Source organism: Lathyrus oleraceus, chromosome 7 (genome assembly GCF_024323335.1).
Source record: "Lathyrus oleraceus cultivar Zhongwan6 chromosome 7, CAAS_Psat_ZW6_1.0, whole genome shotgun sequence".
Lineage (NCBI taxonomy): Eukaryota > Viridiplantae > Streptophyta > Magnoliopsida > Fabales > Fabaceae > Lathyrus > Lathyrus oleraceus.
The window spans coordinates 84,645,082-84,665,840 of record NC_066585.1 but is presented as its reverse complement, the minus strand read 5'-3'; the positions used below and the strand labels follow the sequence as shown (position 1 = coordinate 84,665,840).

The following is a 20,759-nucleotide window of genomic DNA, read 5'->3' as shown; positions in this document are numbered from 1 at the left end:
CAAAAGTGACAGAACCATACATATCCCTGAAAAGTTCTTCTCATTCACACAAGAACTAAAAAAAACAAAGAGGTTGATATTCAATATACTCGTTCAAGTGATAATGTAGCAGATCTCTTCACAAATGCACTCCCTACATCAATTTTCAAGAAGCATGTACAAAATATTGGAATGCGTCCCCTTCAAGATCTTTAAAGAAGAACTAAATGTGTTATGTTGAGGGGGAGCACCATGTTATACTATTTTTCCCTTATTAAGGTTTTTACCCAAATAAATTTTCCTAATAACGAGACAACATATGTTCCCATAAATTTTCCTAATAATGAGACAACATATGTTCCCATAAATTTTTTCTTGACTAGACTTCAATGGAGCACTATAATAAACATTTTAAAGGGGAGTATTATAATAAACAAGAACATTATTATTATTAGTTAGAAATATGATGCATAATTTGACAAAGTTAAAATAGTAATACCAATTATCATGCGTGTAATAGTTATATTTATACTAGTATAAATATTCCATTTGATTAATATAAAAGAACATCAATTTCTTTAAAAGACATAAATAATATATTCTACTTTCTTCAATCTTTTCTATTAATTTAATATTATATAATTAAATTACATATATTAACAACCAAATATTCAAAATTCTTTTTTTCTCAACTTAATATTATTCTCTTTAAAAATCTAAAATCAAACAAAACAAACAAGTAAACAACCCTAGTGAAATTAAACCGTGTTTAGTTTGATATTTTTGAGCCCAGCCCTGGAGAGAAGCAGAACCAATAACATGCCCAGTTTCACTCCCAAACTTGAATGCAAAATTCAAATTTAGCGAACAAAGCGGGAATATAAATTCCCACTCTGAAGTCGCAGCCATATAGGACCCTCCTCGCCGTGAAATGAACCGTTGAAATTTCCCATTTCATTCTCACACACACTCTTCAATGGCGAACAAGAGCGTAAAAAAACCCCAGAGTCTCAACGATAGCCACTATCGCTTCCTTCAGGATTTCTCTGCTCCTCCAAAACCTTCTTCCCACCCTCTCAACAATGGTAATATCACTACTATTCTCCTCTTTTATAGCTTTTTCATTCTCATCGTTTCAATCTCACGCTACTTTTTGTTTTTGTTTTTATCTAGATCAATACGATACTCCGATTCAACCTCGAAGCCTCATGTATCATGACGATGATACGATTCCGCAGTTTTCTGCTATCACCGACTTCGATTCTCCAATCGGTACCACTTCTGTTCCAATCTATCATCTCATAATTGTTACTTATATCTTATATCTTAATCGCAGTTCATTTCATCTGAGTTACTTATTTTAATCGATTATTAGATCAAAATTCTCCGGAGAATAACCAACTTGTTTATGTAGAAGAAGCTCATCTACCTAACCAGGTTCCGCAGTTTTTCGATGATCGTTCTCTTAGTAAGTGGTTTATTCTCTACTTCACTTGAATTAATTGATCTTATGATTATCATATTGATCATTTTCGAATATATTTTAGTTGTATTTCATTTCAACCCTTAGTTACATAAGTTAGTATATTATTAGGTCAAAATTATTCCGAGAATCGCCAACAAGCTGAGGTAGAGGAAGCTCCTATTCCTAACAAGGTTCCTCAGTTTTTAGATAGTTTTTCTCTCGGTAAGTGTTTTCTCCTCTGTTTCATTGCAATTCATTTAAATACTTAGTTACTTAAGTTAAAATGTTATTAGGTCAACATTATGCGGAGAAACACCAGCCAGTTAATGTAGAAGAAGCTCTTTTTCCAAAAGAGGTTCCACAGGGTTTGAATAATTATTCTCTCAGTAAGTGTTTTCTTTTCTGCTTCACTTGAATCTATTTCATGATCATCACATTAATCATTTATAGAATATGTCTTCATTGCAATTCATTTCAATCCTCGGTTACACATAAGTTAATACGTTATTAGGTCAAAATCATCCGGAGAAACACCAAGCAGTTAATGCCGAAGAAACTACTCTTCGTCCAAAGGAGGTTCTGCAGGGTTTGGATGGTTATACTCCTAGTAAGTGTTTTCTTCTCTGCTTCACTTGAATCAATTTCACGATCATCATATTAATCATTTATAGAATATATCGTCTTTGCAATTCATTTCAATCTTTGTTTACATAAGTTAATATGTTATTAGGTCAAAATCATCCGGAGAAACGCCAACCAGTTAGTGCAGAAGAAACTACTCTTCCAAAGGAGTTTCCACAGGGTTTGGATGGTTATACTCCTAGTAAGTGTTTTCTTCTCTGCTTCGCTTGAATCAATTTCATGATCATCATATTAATCATTTATAGAATATATCGTTTTTGCAATTCATTTCAATCTTTGTTTACATAAGTTACTATGTTATTAGGTCAAAATCATCCGGAGAAACGCCAGCCAGTTAATGCAGAAGAAACTCTTCTTCCAAAGGAGGTTCCACAGGGTTTGGAGGGTTATACTCCTAGTAAGTGTTTTCTTCTCCGCTTCACTTGAATCAATTTCATGATCATCATATTAATCATTTATAGAATATATCGTCTTTGCAATTCATTTCAATCTTTGTTTACATAAGTTACTATGTTATTAGGTCAAAATCATTCGGAGAAACGCCAGCCAGTTAATGCAGAAGAAACTCTTCTTCCAAAGGAGTTTCCACTGGGTTTGTATGGTTATACTCCTCGTAAGTGTTTTCTTCTCTGCTTCACTTGAATTGATTGACCTCGTGATCGCCTCTTTAATATTATTGTTTATATCTTCTCAAGATTACTCTTGTTTAAATATTCAGCGAATCATCTCATTTCATTTCATTACTCAGTTGTATATGTTTAATGATTATTAGGTCAAAATTATTTGGAGAATCGCCAACCAGTTAAGGTAGAAAAAGCTCTTCTTCCTAAGAAGGTTCCACAGGATTTGGATGATTATTCTCTTAGTAAGTGTTCTCTTTGCTTCACATGAATTGATTGACCTCATGATAGTTGCTTTAGTATTATTGTTTACATCCTCTCACTCTCTTTATTATTGTTTAAATCTCCATCAAATCATTTCATTTCATTACTCAGTTTTACATTCTTAACGATTATTAGGTCAAAATTCTTTGGAGAATGGCCAACCAGTTAACGTAGAAAAAGCTCTTCTTCCTAACAAGGTTCCACATAGTTTCATTAGTTCTTCTCTTAGTAAGTGTTTTCTTCTCTGCTTCACTTGAATTGATTGACCTCATGATCATCTCATTAATTGGTTATGGAATATTTATAGAGGAGGAAAAGAAGGCTATGGTTAAGGTGCAAGGGCGACGCCGTCTTTGCAAGGTTGCGGATACAGATGCTAGCAAAAATGTGGCAGTTGATGATTCTAAGTTCGATGATCTTGTAGACTTTGATTCGCCTATTCCGGTGCGAAAAAATGTTATTGAAATTGATAAGAGTAGAGGTAAGAGTGATATTAGGGATATTTTGCATGAGCTTAGCTCCAAGTTTGATGCACTATCAGTTGAGAAGAAGCCAAAGCCTGCTGAGCGTTTTGTGGGACGGAAAGAAATTCTTGAAGACGAGGGTTTTGAATTTGGGAGTGCTGGATCTTCATTTTCTCCAAAACAGGAGCCCCATGATTTCTCATCAAAGCATACTAAGAATGATACCAATGGTGTTGGGTATGAGTCAGATGATTCGGTTCAGGTGTTGGATCACCTTGAGCCTGAGAATGATGGTTCTATAACATTGAATGACCCAAGGTCGACATATAAGTTGCAGCCTAAGATTGCGAAGATGTTGTATCCACATCAACGGGAAGGATTGAAGTGGCTCTGGTCATTGCATGTTCGGGGTAAAGGTGGAATTTTGGGAGATGACATGGGTTTGGGAAAAACAATGCAGGTAAGAAATGAGAAGCAAGAAATTTACAGCTTGTAGTTTGCAATAGTTAGTTTGTGATTTACCAATGCTGGTTTTTTCTTGCAGATTTGTGGCTTTATAGCTGGACTGTTTCATTCCCGTTTAATTAGAAGGGTGTTGGTTGTGGCCCCCAAAACACTATTGCCACATTGGATCAAAGAGTTGTCAGTTGTTGGTCTATCTGAGAAAACAAAAGAGTGCGGATGCTTGACTTTATTATTCACAATAGTTTAATTTTAAAATGCTAAATTAAGACTTTTCTTCTTTTAAAACAACAATGTCCAATTTATGATATTCTGCAGATATTTTGGAACTTGTGCAAAAGCCAGAGAATATGAACTTCAGTACATACTTCAGGTGCTTGATCTTTCTTCATTTTCCATTTTAATTGAATGCATCTAGGAGTTGAGTACATGCTCATGCCTGGTAGCAAGCAAGATAAATAAATATCCCACATTTTGTATGTCAATGTAAAGTCGAGCTTGAGATTTAGAAGGGAATCTACTTTATGCAGTAGCATCAGTTTTATTTTAGTGAACATTTATTAAAAATTGGTTCCCTGTTGGACATTTATTTTATTGCTGAAGAATTGTAGGTATATGCGTGAGTTTTATTTTATGAACATTTATTAAAAATTGGTTCCCTGTTGGACATTTGTTTTATTGCTAAAGAATTGTAGGTATATGGTGTTTCAGATTGCTTTGTTTTTATCCATCTTAAACTACATTTTCTCTTGTCTCCCTTTAGAACAGAGGTGTTCTTCTCACCACATATGATATTGTTCGCAACAATACCAAGTCCTTACAGGGGCATAGGTATTTGAACAACGAGGATAATGAAGATGACCCTACGTGGGACTACATGATACTTGATGAGGTAAAACTCGGGTTGTTTTATCTACAATTTATCTAATATTTTTGTCTATATACAGTATGTTCACCTCTTCCTCAATTTTTGTAACTTGTTCACAGATTAAATAAGAAATAGATAACTATAAAAGTTTGAAGTGTGTAGAGTTGGTTGAATATCACTCGGGAAAAATGTTATATGTGGGAGCACTTTGATTATTTTTCCTCACTTTAAGTACTTTAAAGATTGTTAGTATTGTGAGACAGACTGAGTCTTACCATTTGAATAACACACGGTGGCCTGAAGTTTTATCTTGCATATTTACCTCTATTTCTTTCCTTAAATCTTACATGCTTATAATAGATAATAGAGACTAATAGAGCATGTCAACTAAAATACAAGCTGTGTTGCAAGATAAATGTGCCGAAATTTAAATTGTATGACATTGAATAGAAATTTAATAAAATATGGTAATTTTTTATTTGGTTCAAAATGTTCTTTAAATTTAGGGGCACCTTATAAAGAACCCGAACACTCAGAGAGCTAAAAGTTTGCTCGAGATACCCAGTGCTCATCGCATTATCATTAGTGGCACACCATTGCAAAATAATCTCAAGGTATTTTGATTAAAATTGTTTTGTTTTATAATCTCTGAGCTGTTCACTTTATAGCATGAGTGTATGTGCTTTGTTTTGAAATTGGATTATTCAACCTTGTTTAATTTCTATAACAGGAATTGTGGGCATTGTTCAGTTTCTGCTGCCCTGAGTTGCTTGGTGACAAAAAATGGTAATTGTCATTTTCATGCAATAGACTTTTAGCCAAGGTTCTCATCTCATGATTCAGAAATTACAATTTCTCAGGTTCAAAGATAAATATGAAACACCTATACTTCGTGGAAATGATAAAAATGCCTCTGACAGAGAGAAGCGTACTGGTTCATCTATAGCAAAGGTAATCATTTTTTTTTCAAAATCTAATTTATATTACCTGAACTATGGCTTTGGATGGCATTAGAGTACACTCAAGGTTGGGAGGGGTTGGATTTTGTAGGCTTTTCTTTAAATAACTTGTCTGAGGATGGTAGGACCTATTGGAAAGCAAATGATGCTCTTACATTGGTTATTATTTATAAGAACAAATTTTGGTTTATATAATATGTTTATAAGAACATATTTTCGTATATATATGAATCCTAGACTATAAACCTTCATAGAGAACCTTTCCGTATGAAATTGGTATTGAACATACAATGAGATTGTTCATATTTATATACAAGAGAGCATATCTCAAAATAGACTCCAAAAGGATTAATCACTATAAAAAAAGAAAGATAAAGAGAGAGATAGCTGATAAATTATAGACTGGTTGCTCCATTTACTATATTCTGGACACAATTCGTAAAGATGGTGTGGACTTATCATCTTCCCTTATTTGAGTATTCTCTTTTAGCTATCTTTCTACTGCAAGAGAGTATAAGCAATTCATTGACTGAACATTTTGAACGACATTGAAGATTTAGGGTTTGATAGAAAGAAGAAAAGTATGACATTGAATTAACATTATGGTTTAACATGATTTACAATCTCATAATACACATAAGATGAACCACTAACCCTTTACATTTTACACTAAAAATGACTCCACATCTTTTGACTAAATAGGGAATTAAATTATAAAACTAATTCTAAAAAATAATCCAAGAATAGACTAAGATACTGTAAGATAAGAAGCTAGTCCGATGTGATACTCTATGATAATATCAAGATATTATAAGATATTTTCATATCTTCTAACAACTACGGTGAATCCCATAATTTTTAGGTTTTTGTAATATTCTGATCATCAATCAATTATCAAGAAATTTTACTTTGACTTAAGCATCACCACTCCTTGTTTCTCAATAGGAGCTAAGGGATCATATTCAGCCTTACTTTTTGAGACGTTTGAAGAGTGAGGTTTTCAATCAAGATACTGAAAAAACAACAGCAAAACTTTCTCAGAAACAAGAAATCATTGTGTGGCTTCGGTTGTCCAATATTCAGGTTAGATATGCAATTTTTTGTTGTTTTTCTTTTTATCTTTGAGAAACACTTGTTTTATTGACTTATTTCTATTGGTGTAGCGGCATCTTTATGAAGCATTTTTGAAGAGTGAGATTGTTCTCTCAGCATTCGATGGTTCACCGCTGGCTGCCCTTACGGTAGTTTTTATTATGATATTTGCATTGTTCTCTTTCTTTCTTGGCTGTGCTCGTGTACTTTACATTTATATGTAATCTTGTTTGGTCCTGACTCACTTTTCTTAATTATATTTTAAAAAACATTAAACGGGTCAGATTTTGAAGAAAATATGTGATCATCCACTTCTGTTAACAAAACGGGCGGCTGAGGATGTATTGGAAGGGTTGGACTCAATGCTAAAGCCAGAGGAGGTTAGTGTTGCGGAGAAATTGGCGATGCATATAGCAGATGTTGCAGAAACAGATAAGTTTAAAGATGAGCATGATGTATCATGCAAAATATCTTTCATCATGTCATTATTGGTAAGTGCTGATGTCATGTGGATGCAATATATGCTCATAGTTTTACCTGTTTGCATATAATTATAGTCCGTGCCATCTTCTGTAGGATAATCTGATCCCTGAAGGTCATAGGGTGCTTATTTTTTCTCAGACTCGCAAGATGCTTAATCTTATCCAGGTCAGTTCGAACATGATATATATATATTAAATTGATTTTGTATACTCTGTAAACAATTCAATTATTTGCTCAGCTGTTTCTCGTATGCTGGTGAATTATTGTAGTTGGACTTGGATGTGCATAGGTTGTGATTCCCTAAACTTCAAACAAATTTTGGTCTTTTGCAAGATAATGCTGGATGTTTCCCTTGTGATTCCTTGCACCATTTTTACCGTGTTTTACTATGAGAGTTGTTTCAAAGATTTCTGTTAATTTAATTCTAGGATTGCATATCATCCAAAGGTTATGATTTTTTACGAATTGATGGCACAACAAAATCCAGTGACAGAATAAAAGTTGTCGATGTAAGTTTTTGCATATTCAATAACCTTTTTAAATCCTCGAAGTGCTACTTTTCCTTGTCTAACTTTTAACTTGATTTCAGGATTTCCAAGATGGTGTTGGAGCCCCAATATTCCTGTTGACATCTCAGGTTGGTGGTTTAGGACTTACGCTTACAAGAGCAGATCGTGTGATTGTTGTCGATCCTGCTTGGAACCCAAGGTACATCTTGAAGTATTCCCTCACCTTGGCTTTAAGTTGGATCTACTTTTATCAGAAATATAGGAAAGGGGTATTATTCATCAATCTTGCTCAGACATTGGATCAATATTGGATCTAGTTTCATTGATCAACATTGCTCAGACGCATCTTTAAATCTTTTAGATGTTTCTAAAATATGTTATAAAGTGTGTCGAAACAAAGAAAAAATAATTGTTTTTTGAAACACTTGTCTAATTGTCTACCACATGCTGTATGAGTGTAATACGGTGTGTCAGACACCGATTCAAAGAGTGTCGAAGCAAAGAAAAATTATTTTTTGGGGACACCTGTTTGAATTTTCGAACACATGTCATATGAGTGCCATACAAGTGTCTGACACCGCGACACACCTAATCTTAGAGGTGTCCGTGCTTCATAGATCAATATTGGTTAATTGTTGCTTAATTGAAAAAAAGAGAACTTTTATTGTTTTTCCCCATTATTGTTGAGAAGATTGTTTTTAACTGATTTGCATAAAGGATATGTAATAAAGTTATTTATGTTCTTGCATCTTGTGTAGTAATTAATAGGCTTAGTTATGCTAACAAGTGCCCTATGGGGTGTTGTTTAAGGAACCTATAAAAGAAAATGTTGTTTTGGAAATATAAATTATAAACAATTGACAAAGTAATAAATACCTTGCTTTCGGTACAATAGTTGCATCTTTTGATTCATTAAACAATACCCTAAGAGCACTTGTTAGCATTTTCATAGTTAATAAATTGTCATTTTTTCCTTTATAGCGAACGTGGCTGAAATGCTATGTTTTTTTTTTGTTTCTTTGGCTTTTGTGTGCTAAAATTTTGCCTTACACACAGCTTGATAAAAGTTTCTCCTAATAATATTTCATTATTTATAGTATTGATCATTTTTGTCTATTGTCAGTTCTGAATCTGATTGAAATTGTACTGTGCATCAATTTAGAAGTTTTCTACAGTTAATCACACAGATCTAGTTTGTTGCTGTTTTTGAATTTACAATAGCATTACTTCCATTAGACAGTAATTGGATTATATTGCATGTGAAGTGCCATTATTTTTTGATTTCAACAGTACTGATAATCAAAGTGTTGACCGTGCTTATCGTATTGGTCAAAAGAAAGATGTTATTGTGTATAGACTGATGACATGCGGAACTGTTGAAGAAAAGATCTACAGGAAGCAGGTAATTTTATCTGTTTCAAATGTTTTGTAAAATATCAGTGTATTGGAGATAAAATTAAGTATATAATGTAGTTTTGAACAACAATTGTCTTTTCTGGCACTTACATTTCACGATGTTTAGGTATATAAAGGAGGATTATTCAAAACAGTTTCTGAACAGAAAGAACAAACTCGGTACTTTAGCCAGCAGGTACAAGTTTGTTGAGAAGTAGTATTTGTTGTTCAGATATACATTTGCAAAAAGTTCTGATTTTTTATACTAATCTGTATCTTCCATTCACCACTTGCAGGATCTTAGGGAGCTTTTCAGCCTCCCAAAAGAAGGATTCGATGTGTCTGTCACCCAACGACAATTGGATGAGAAACATGATTGTCGACATATAGTGTAATAAGTCTTTGACTTTGAAATATCTGTTTTATCATTTGATTGAAAATTTGACACTTGCTTTGGTGTTTCTTTTTTGACTAACCGTGAAATGAATCAATTCTTACTGTACATCATTTGTGACTTTGCTCATATAATACCTCTTTTACTCTTTGTTTTTCGTATCTATCTCACAATTGAAATTTGAAATTTTACAAATACGATTAACTCATTGTGCTCGATCTGCTAATTTTTATCTTAAAAGGGTGTTTTTTTTTCTTGTTGTAGGGATGCCTCTTTCCATGCACATATAGAGTTTCTGAAACGTCAGGGCATTGCTGGAATTAGTCACCACAGTTTACTGTTTTCCAAGTCAGAGCCAGTTCAAGATGCTCCTGAGAATGAAGTAACAAGGTAATCCTTCATGAACATGGTAAATACCAAATAAATAATGGCAATTAGTTGTAGTTAATGTGTTTTCTTATTTCCTTTATGTCGTTTTTGTTTTGTACCAAATTTATTGTTTAAATTTCATATGGAATTTGATGTCTCTAACTGAAAACTTAACTATTGCATTTAAATTACGAAAAAGCTCAACCTAAATATTATGTTTTGATAATATGTTTACAAAGAAAATCAGACGTAGTCACAAAATACAGAAATGCATAATTACTCAAATGACCGCCTCATTCCATTCCCCTCTATTCACTTTCTATTCATAACCCTGTTAATGATGCCAGCACTCATGTCTCCAATCTCTTACGTCACATATTCATTTCTATTCTGTTGAGACTTGCATAACAAACTCCACTCTTTCACCCATTTTTTCCCAACCTACATCTTTTCCTTCTCTACATTTAGCGGCAGACCTTAATTGGAGTCCCATTGATTATTTTTTGAATGTATGCAATTACTGTTTTTCTGTTATCCAATTGTTTTATCAAACCAAAAGCTGAACTGATACAATGCTGCAGGATTAATAATACTAAATATTTTGGAACTTCATCATCATCTTCACGTGAGCAAACTGTTGACGGGTAATGATCCTATATTGTACATAAATTTTTAGAAGCTAAAAGGCATTTTTGGTTTTGATTTGGTTTTTCCAATTTTGTTTTACACCAGAGCTGAGTTTGCTTTTAATCCCAAAGATGTTAATTTACACAAAAAAGACTCTTCTCCAAGTAGTGTTGGTAAGTTGACTGAGTTAGAAATCAAGGATAGAATTGTTCGGCTCTCCCAAATGCTCTCAAATACGGTATGTTTTTTCTCTCTTCTGGTGAACATTGTCCTATCAATATTATCACTTATACAGTAATTCCACTTTTAGAATTATTTTGGCAGACAGTGTTAATATTTGAGAAAGCATAGACTAATTATTAAAATGAAAAACTACCATCTGAAATTAATTTCCAAAAATTGCATTAGAAAAGATGATGTAGGCGCATCAACTTTTCTCATTATGGACAAAATGGTTCTGATGCATTTCTTATAGGGGTTCTACTATAATTGAAATGGAATGAACTGATTTTAGCATCTCCATTTAAACCTATGCAGGTAATGATTTCGAAATTACCTGACAAAGGAGAGAAACTACGGAAACGGATTACAGAGCTGAATCGAGCGCTAACTAAGCTGAAGATGGAACAAACAAACGTAGTTGATTTGGATGATATTACAGATGAATTTGAAAGGGTGGTGAATGTATAATTTGTTTATTATCCATATTGTCATTTAATGGAAATGGAAACAAGGTTATAGAACTGTTTCATCAGTTATAGTAGAAAGTGGTTATGTCAACTTACTGGTTGAAGATTTTGTAAAGCTGAAACTATTGCACTGTCCATCCGGAAATGTTACTGCGCATGCATAACTGAGGAAACTAAAGATTTTGGGATTTGAAGTTTTTAATATGGGAATCAATACTGCAATTTCTATTCTGTTAATGAAAAGGAATGCATTAAGCAAGGCGAGTACATCCACATTTACATGTATGGAGCCAATTTCAATATTCAAGGACTTAAAATAAATGCATTCATGTCAAATTAATAATAATTCAGTTTATTTATTAAAACAAAATAACAATTGACTTCTTTTAGTTATCAAATTAGAATTAACCAATTGGTTTGGATTCAAATGGTAAATGGCTCACAAATTGTTTGAGAGAATTTAAGTTTAGTTCATAGTTGGAACAATCTTGGCCAAGAGTTTATTTGTCTTTTGCTTTAACTTTAAATTATTAGAGCCTCTTTGTGTGTGGGGTTCGACTGTTAATGAAAAACAAAACGAAATTATCTAAATATTTTAAATATTTTTTACTTATATATATTTTTTCTACTTTTATTTTAAAAATTTAAATTGCGTCTAAAAGATCATTCTATTCTTTTTCTCTTATTATTTTCTTGTACTATTTTCACTCCTGAGTAGTTTAAAAAATTTAAAAATAGAAATATTTTTTATTTATTTTATTTACATTTTCAAGAAATTGAATATCCAGATTTAAAATTAATATTTGTACGTTTAATTTTATGAGACGTGTACTTTGCATTTGTTGCCTTCTTACAATTTGGAAAAAGAGTACCATAAAATTCAATGACACATTTGTTGCCCTCTTACAATGTGGAAAAAGAGTACCATAAAATTATTATTTGTACGTTTAATTTAATGATACGTTTAATTTAATGATACATGATACCACGCAACATGTTTTGTCCCATTTGGAACGTTGTCTTGTAAGCACTGGACACAGTCAAAGTGACAGATATCTTTGCCTTTCAATCATGCAAACTTATAATTTGGGACACTGACTTCACTTGACTTGACTCATCATCTCCACTTCATTTCTGCATCTTTACACTCATCTTTCTGAGTTTCGATTCACCCAACAAAACGCGTTACAACATTTTCCAATCATGAAAAGTCTCCAATATCATACATTAAATGACCCAATTCAATTCTGTTAGGTATGTCTGTTTTTTTTTTGAGTAAACAAAGACACTACCACTCAAAAGTTTATTTTTTTATCATTAAATTTTGTTGGGTTGGATTGGATCCATTATGTTGGAACCTGATCCTTCTCCCCATGATTCAAGTTTGCTTCTTTCTCTACCGGATGATGTGTTTGCCACAGTTTCAAGGTTTTTGATTCCTAGAGAAGTTTTCAATCTCAGTCTATGTTGTAAGAGTCTCTATGCTCTTGCCACATCTGAAAAAGTTTGGTGTACTCAATGTGACATTATAGGTATTGTGTCACACAGAGACCTAGTTGAGTGGAGAGAGTATGTTTCATCTTACAAAGTACTTTGTCGTTTTCTTTCGAGTGTTAAACCGTTGATTGGTATATGGGTTCAACAGAATCCTGAGCTTGGTAACCTTGTTTATGTAATGCCGGGTTTTGTTTCTGTCATCGCGTGTCGAATAATTCCTCAGGAGATTGTTTCATCAGGGAGTATTCAAGATGGTTCTATCCTTTGGTCACCTGTGTTTGAAATTGTTTGCGATTTCGATGGTTCGAGTATGTTTTTTCTTCATGGAAGGGAAGAAAAGGAGATTGATTGTGTTTATCATGGTTCGGTTAAGTGTGTTAATAGATTTTGTAATTTATTGATGCTTGAGGTTGAATCTTTGAAACAAGATAATAATGAGGCAATGGTTCCTTTTAGCAAGTTGGGTTTTAGGGACAGAAAAAAGTTGCTTGAGGTCACTACTAGTACTAGCCAAGTTAGATTAGAGGTTCCTAATCATGCGAATGAACCATTGTTTCCTAGATCAAGGGATGATTATGTCAATTTTCAGAAAGATTTGGTGCTCTTAAAGGAAAGAAGAGAATTTCTTATTCAAATGGCTCAAATGTATAAGCTTGGTTGTATTCAGATTGAAAATAGAGAAAATTCTCAAGAGGAAGACGTTGGTTCGATGCGATTAGAGGCTAATGAGGTAAGAAAGAGTCATGATTATTCCAAGGCTTTATCTTTTCCCCCAAGCAATGAAAATGGTCACACACAATGCATCAAGAGAAAAAGTTTTGGTGGTTATTTTTGGGATGGGTTTAAGCATATCCTTGGAAGATCTAGTTCAATTGATGGCTATGTTAATATTGATCAGCAACACAACACAATCGCAGAAACAAGAAACGATCGAAGTTCTTGTTCGATTGACGGCATTGTTTGCAATGTTGATAAACAACAAAGCACGAAAGCAGGAACAAGAGACGATCAAAGTTCTCGTACAATCGATGGCAGCGTTATCAGTATTGATCAGCAACAAAACACGGCCACAGGAACAAGGAACGATAACATGATGCTTAGTTCAAGCCGTGAGACAAAGCATGATAGGCTTCAAGACTTTCTCAAATCAAGCGACACGCTAAGGCTAACGTTAAAGGCATTAACTGCAAACTTGTCTTGTTTTCGAGGCTGGCCGAATATGAACAAGAATTGGTTTGCACTTTACAAGATGCCTTTGCAAGTTCCTAAAGTAGACCAAGTGTATGCTGGTTTATGGGGAGGAACTTTTGGTTTGCCTCATGAAAAATCTTCTCAAGACAAGCCTAGAAAGGCTTTATTCTTTCTTTTGCTCTCGTATTCAGAGTCGAAGGGACAGCGATTTCTCATCGGGACAAAGATATTGGAAGGAACTCGCTACGCCATGCATCCTAATGGTTCTGCAATGTTCACAGTGAACATCAACGAGCCTTCACTTGATCCTTTTCCTTCGAAAACTGGTAGGGACTCGTCATCGATGAATAACATCGAACACGCTTTTACGGGAGAAGGTATTGCAAACGGTTACGGTTTCAAATATCCAGGATCAAAGTCCGGTTCACTCTTTGTATTTCAAAATGGCGATCTTGCCTTTGTTTGGAAGGAATCAAGAGATGTTTTGACCCTTCGAAGACTTAACTTGCAAGAACTTTTGAAGAAAGGAAAAAGGATACGTTCTTTGCCTCCGATCGACAACTTTTCATATTTGATGAAGTCATGCTTAAATGTGTTTACCAGCTAAGAATGTTGTGTTACATTTTGCGCATGTTTTTTCTTATGAATACTCTAATCATCTTGCAAGGAAGTTACAGTTAGAATGATCTATGAACTGATGATAAGTGTCAGCTTTTTTGTATGGTTACTATATTAAGAAGTTAGTATAATTATGAAGCATATAACAAAGTTTATTCATAATCATAACCCTTGAGAACAAATTCCAAAGGCTTAGTTACAAAATCATGAGGTAGCTCATTTTTTTCTAACATGCCAATCACATTGTCCCAAAATCTAGCAAGTTTGTAACGGTTTATGTTGACTCTCATTTCTCTTTTGGAAAAGCCTTTGGTTTTATTTCATCATCTTGTTCTTCACTGCAAGTCTTGCAACATTTGGAGCTGGTGACAGACCCATTCTCTTTGCTGATCTACCAATAGAATGGCCAGTATTCCCAACACCTAAAATGGTTACATTAACTTTTACTAGTTAGGCTGTCATATTTAAACCAATATTCCCAACATCTAAAATGGTAAAGAGTCCCACGTAGGACAATATATGGTATGAATATGTGTTTATAAATGGGGGCAATCTTCATTCTATCAATCAGTTTTGTAGGGTTGAGTTAGGTTCAATAACACATTCTTAACATTAGTTGTTAGTTTAATATAGTTAAACCATTTTAGGAGAAAAAAAAATAGGCCTTCTAAGATTTTAACATGAATATTTAGTACAAATAAATGATTAACATGGACTCGTATGATTTTGGTTCGGATATCGGATTTGAATTTTGCAACTTGCAGAGTTAAATATTTTTTCCCTCAATAATACTACTAATTCAATGAATTTACGTAATTCTAAGATTAAATATTGTTTTTTATTTTCTTTTGTATTATGTCCAACTTATATTTTTTAATGGTAATAGCGTGTTTTGTTGAATTTTATTATATATATATATATATATATATATATATATATATATATATATATATATATATATATATATATATATATATATATATATATATATATATATATATATATATATATTACTCAAATAACCCATTTTTTATTTTTTTTCTAAAATAATCCACTTTTCAGATTAATTCTCAAACTAACCCATTTTGAAGAGGTGACGCCAGATGAATTGGCGCATGCTCTCTAAGTTAAAAAGGTGGCGTCAATTGGATAAACTTATGCACCTAGTGCTGCCAATCCAATTGACACATGTGTGTTAGGTTTTAAAGGAGGTGCCAATTGATCTGACACCTATGTGTGTTGTGTAATTTTTTTTAAATAATGCATATTTTAGATAAAAGTCAAAATCAGACTAATTGATATTAATATTAATATGCGTTTATGTACGAATATCATAAAGACTAATGTCGTTGATCGAGATGACCTAACTGACCTCCGATACCACATCCTCTAGCTACCCGAATGCGTGACCCAAACCCACGTTGATGATTCATCCCAGGTGTTTGAGGATTTGAGGGCTCAAGAACATCACCACCACCTGCATGAGATTTCCTAAGATATTCAAACAAATCCGCGTAATCCTATGTATGCAATGAAGCGCTACCGCAATAGCTGAGTTCGTGACCCATGCCAGAGTAGTTGGATTGTGTTTGAGTTATTGTAGGACGACCAGGACGATTGAAGGGAGACATTGATGTGAATGATGCATTGAGAAAAGGTTGAAATGATTGTTGTGGTGTTTGGTAGCCATATAGCTATTGCATGTTTTGGTTCTGTGATGTTTGGGCTTCTTGGCTATAGTAGGAGGAAGGACGGTTGATGTTAAATGATCATTGAGTGTTTGGTTAATGCAGCTATGATAGGGTGATGTGTTGGGTGTATAACGATGTTAGGTGTCTAGATGATGATCTTCTTGTTGGTGGTGGTACATGGTATGCTCTTGGTATTATGGTTGAGTGTTTGGCATGTTAAGGTCGTAGGTTTGTCTTTTTGTGGACCGAAATTTTTGATGGGTAGGGGTTGTGAGTAACCAGTCTAGCAATGTTGTCGGGGTTTAGATGTTGAACCTTCTTGTGTGTAAGTTACCTGGCATGTGTCGTATAGGTACATATCCTTGGTGAGGAACTCAAATCCAACAGATCTGTACCAATCCATATAATTATGAATTGGTTTTTCTTCGGTTGGCATCACAACGTCAGTTAAGACATGGTCTTGTCGGTGCTTCCATTTTCGACACTCAGATCTAGCGAAGCTTCGCCAAGGATTAAAGTTCCATTGATCGTTAACTTTTCGTAGATGCCATTCTACGAGGTTTATCAGGGGATCTGGGATGTGGTGAAGCATACTGAACTGCAATTTAACACGATCACTATGGCACATCTCCACAGTGGTGAATCTTATGATTAGTGTGCATGCAGTCCAAACGGCTGCATCTTGTTCGTTGATTTCATGGTCATGATCCAAGTTTAGATATGGACGCCAAATGAACTGAAATTTGAAAATATATTAGATTATAAAATGGGTGATATTAAAAAACAAATTATTACGAATTAATTAAGTTAATGTCAATACATCTGCTGGTCGAAGGTGATCCAAGAGATTGCGATACTGAGTAATACAGTGTCTAGAACATCTGTTGTAACTCATACCACGTTCTGACCATCTGCACAAAAAAAGTAAATATATTATTTAGAGATAATAATCGATAAAGTAAGTAAATATAGTCCATTGTTAAGAACTTACTTTTGTGCGTACGGGAATGTGAACGGGTTGTGGTTGAAAGGCGCTTGAGACGGTAGTCTAAACCAATCCCATGCTTGGAGTAAAATAGCACATCCAAAAAATGTAGATGTGTCTTTGTATGCATTTTTACACAAAAAGCTATAAAGGTAAGTACATGTATTAGTAAAGGTAAATACATAACATGCATAATAGAACCATTACCTTTGGGAAATAAAAATAAACCAATTAAAATCATAATATAACACCTAGTTTTTATTATTTGAGCGTCTTTGGTAGAATTTTTATCTAACTGTAAGCTGTTGTAATATGCCTTAAGGCGTGAAAGGAGTATACCTTGACCTCTCGAGTTATCATCTAATAAGTCAACATCCAAGAGTTCCATGTAAATTGAATTCGCATAGTTGGTTTTCCCATCTAACTCTGCTGATTTCACCGTGAAACACATTGATTCGAGAGGGTATGTCATCGAATGTCGTAACATCCTTTGCAAGTTTTGGTTAGCTGCGTCTCACAGGAAGAGAAACGATTCTTGGGAGATAGCTTCTATAGACCCACCTCATAGTTGCATTGCCACTAATGTTATACAAGATCACCTAAAATTAAGCGGAAAGTTGATATGTCAAGATATTTTGCCGCTTGTTAACAAAGACCCATCAGTGAAGGCGAGTATAATGATATCTCATATCGTCACACGATATAATTATATTCCCTCTTACAAGAAAGTATGGATTGCAAGGACAAAGATTATTGAACAGGTATTCAGAAACTGGGAGGATTCATACAAATAATTGCCACAGTTTTTATGGGCACTTAAAACCTACGCATTGTGGACTGTTGCAATTATGGAGACATTGCCAGTATTTACGCCAGACGGAACTTGTGTTGCTGGAAATAGAATATTTCACCACCTCTTTTGGGCATTTCAACCATGCATTAAAGGTTTTACATTTTGCAAACCTATTATTCAAATTGATGGAACATGGTTATACGGAAAATACAAGGGCACTTTGCTTATGATTGTTGCACAAGAGGACAACAATATTGTCTTTCCCATTGCCTTTGCTCAGAACACATGTCGCTCCACAAGTCAATCTCTGTTTAATTTTAGATAGACATGCTGCTATTGAGAGTGCTTATAATAACCATGATAATGGATGACATAATCCTCCTTCTACCCATGTCTATTGCATTAAACATATCGCGCAAAACTTCATGCGTGCAATCAAAGACAATAACCTTCTAAAAATAGTGGTGAATGCAGGGTATACTCTAACTCATCCTCCATTTCAACATTATCGTGACAAAATTAGATTGTCAAATGTAGATGTAGGAAGGTGGCCGAATAACATACCATTAGAGTCGTGGACAAGAGCATTTTACAGAGGATGTCGATGAGGCTACATGACAACAAACCTTGTGGAATGCATGAACGTCGTATTTAAAGACATTAGAAATCTACCAATAACCGCATTGGTCAGAACAACCTATTTTAGGTTGGCATCGACCTTCACAACCAGATGCGAAAGATGGAATGCAGTGTTAATGTTAGGTCAATTATTCAGTGAATGTTGTATGAAAGTGATGAAAGAGGAAACTATCAAAGCTAGCACACACACAGTTACAATCTTTGATCGTCATAGGAAAAATTTTAGTGTATAGGAAACAATAGACCACAATGAGGGGAGGCCAAATTTATTCTATGCTGTCAGACTAAACAAAAGTTGGTGCGACTGTGGAAAGTTCCATGCCTTCCGTATTCCTTGCTCCCATGTCATTGCGGCATGCTCACATACTCGCCAGGACGCTTACAACCATCTATCCGATGTTTACAAGACCATTACCGCCATGAATGTCTATAACGAAAGCTTCTCATTGCTAGCAATGGAGGAATATTGATCTACATATCAAGGGGACATAGTTTGACACAACGATGAGATGCGAAGAAAGAAAAAAGGACGGCTAAACAACACACGAATTAGAATAGAAATGGATACGACTGGTAAAATGATAAGATTATGTAGTATATGTCGTCAACCTGGACACAATAAGAAAAAATGTCCCAATCACGGAGGAACCTCTGCATCATAATTTAGTACTTCCTTTCAATTTTTGTAACCTTTAATTTTGATATATTAATAATTTTTTGTTACAACAAGGTTAACAACAAACATCACTCCAACTTAAACACACTTAAAACCGAACATGTCTGAATAAAAACGACAAATATCAAAACAGATAAAAATACTTAACCACAACATTTAAAAATATAATTTTTAACTGATTACAATAATCAAACTAATATCATTTGGTCCAAACATCACTTCCCTAACATCCTTATCATTTTTACTCGCACTCATCCACATAAGGCGTCGAGTCTCTCAATATTTCTAATCTTTTCGCCTTCAAGTATGTTTCCGTCTAACCAACGAACCAACTCCCTCTGTAGTTGTTCGAAACGACATATGTTCCAAAAGAGTATCTCCATCGGAGGTTTGTCTCTCGAATAAATCATTTTTCCATAGCAGCAACGAAGACGAACCATGTTTGCAATATAATGAAAAGAGATGTGGAAAAATGAATCACACAACACCTCTATTTATACAAAAAAAAATTGTCAATTCATCTAACACCTACCTCTTAATGTTTTTTTTTAAAAAGTGAATATTTTAGATTTATTTTTTTGAAAAAATAAATTATTTGAGTAAAAAATTCATATATATATATATATATATATATATATATATATATATATATATATATATATATATATATATATATATATATATATATATATATATATGTAATACAAAATTGGAAGATTTATTTAAAGCATTTAAGATCTAATTTTCAATAAAAAATCTAAGGCTTAAATCTCTAACCTCACTCACGCTAGAGAACCGCCCCTGAGTAATTAATGTCAGAATACATGAATGTATGCACTGTTCCTGATATAGGTTTTTGACTTAAAGTTAGGTGTTTTGTGGTAAACTGTGCAAATGACTCCCATTGTTGGTGTCTTAGGTTTAGCTTACAAGTTAACGGGAATGTTTTAATAACTTTACTGTAGCCATAATTGTGTAACTACATTTAATAAAATGAATGAATAAATTATTAATGTATATTGATGAAAGAATAATCTGTTGACGAGAGTTATCAAATTTATCTTAATCTAAGTCACTTAAACCTTGTCCCAAACTGACCAAGTCCATTATTATTACTTTTTGTTTTGGTGGGATCAATTATTGGTGTGTCTTGGCCGTCAAGAGTGAGTTTTGTATTATGCTTCTGAATCATTGAATAAGCATTATTATCCTTATCTTTATGAACAAGCTTTAATGTGACGTGATAATAGCCATACCATTTTTCTATGAAATTTTTTCTTAATTTATGACATGAGATAGAAAAACACTTTATAAAAAATTGAAAATATCTTTTAGGTTGGAGATGTATCAATGTACTAATTTATCACGCATTAACTGCGTGCTATCTT

The 20,759-nt window shown here is 33.8% G+C and overlaps 2 protein-coding genes across 8 annotated transcripts; both read left to right on the top strand.

Annotated features, from left to right (window-relative positions):
• Positions 1-729: 729 nt before the first annotated feature.
• Positions 730-11,483, top strand: LOC127102029 (protein CHROMATIN REMODELING 24). Of its 7 annotated transcripts, none has more exons than XM_051039445.1 (31): positions 730-1,064; positions 1,153-1,251; positions 1,394-1,447; positions 1,574-1,666; positions 1,738-1,830; positions 1,956-2,051; positions 2,175-2,267; positions 2,391-2,483; positions 2,607-2,699; positions 2,859-2,951; positions 3,106-3,198; positions 3,278-3,894; positions 3,979-4,109; positions 4,215-4,269; positions 4,660-4,788; positions 5,271-5,378; positions 5,495-5,550; positions 5,625-5,715; positions 6,669-6,806; positions 6,887-6,964; positions 7,100-7,306; positions 7,392-7,463; positions 7,727-7,807; positions 7,888-8,006; positions 9,098-9,209; positions 9,330-9,398; positions 9,499-9,593; positions 9,861-9,986; positions 10,547-10,609; positions 10,698-10,830; positions 11,130-11,483. In XM_051039445.1, exons 1-31 carry the CDS (start codon positions 956-958, stop codon positions 11,280-11,282), a joined length of 3,642 nt encoding a protein of 1,213 aa, XP_050895402.1. In that variant the 5' UTR covers positions 730-955; the 3' UTR covers positions 11,283-11,483. The 7 variants fall into 7 exon arrangements, with proteins under 7 accessions (XP_050895402.1, XP_050895401.1, XP_050895405.1 ...); XM_051039444.1 differs by having other exon boundaries at positions 1,355-1,447; XM_051039448.1 differs by lacking the exon at positions 1,956-2,051 and having other exon boundaries at positions 1,355-1,447.
• An 847-nt stretch (positions 11,484-12,330) lies between these two features.
• On the top strand, positions 12,331-14,749 carry LOC127105284 (F-box protein At5g39450). The gene has a single exon (XM_051042450.1). It carries the CDS (start codon positions 12,630-12,632, stop codon positions 14,574-14,576), a length of 1,947 nt encoding a protein of 648 aa, XP_050898407.1. The 5' UTR covers positions 12,331-12,629; the 3' UTR covers positions 14,577-14,749.
• The last annotated feature ends 6,010 nt before the right edge of the window (positions 14,750-20,759 follow it).

Coding starts and splice junctions, on each gene's coding strand:
- LOC127105284 (XM_051042450.1), top strand. CDS start 12,630: ATGTTGGAACCTGATCCTTCTCCCCATGATTCAAGTTTGCTTCTTTCT.
- LOC127102029 (XM_051039444.1), top strand. CDS start 956: ATGGCGAACAAGAGCGTAAAAAAACCCCAGAGTCTCAACGATAGCCAC. Junction 6,965..7,099: donor CACCGCTGGCTGCCCTTACG/GTAGTTTTTATT, acceptor TAAACGGGTCAG/ATTTTGAAGAAAATATGTGA. Junction 10,610..10,697: donor CGTGAGCAAACTGTTGACGG/GTAATGATCCTA, acceptor GTTTTACACCAG/AGCTGAGTTTGCTTTTAATC.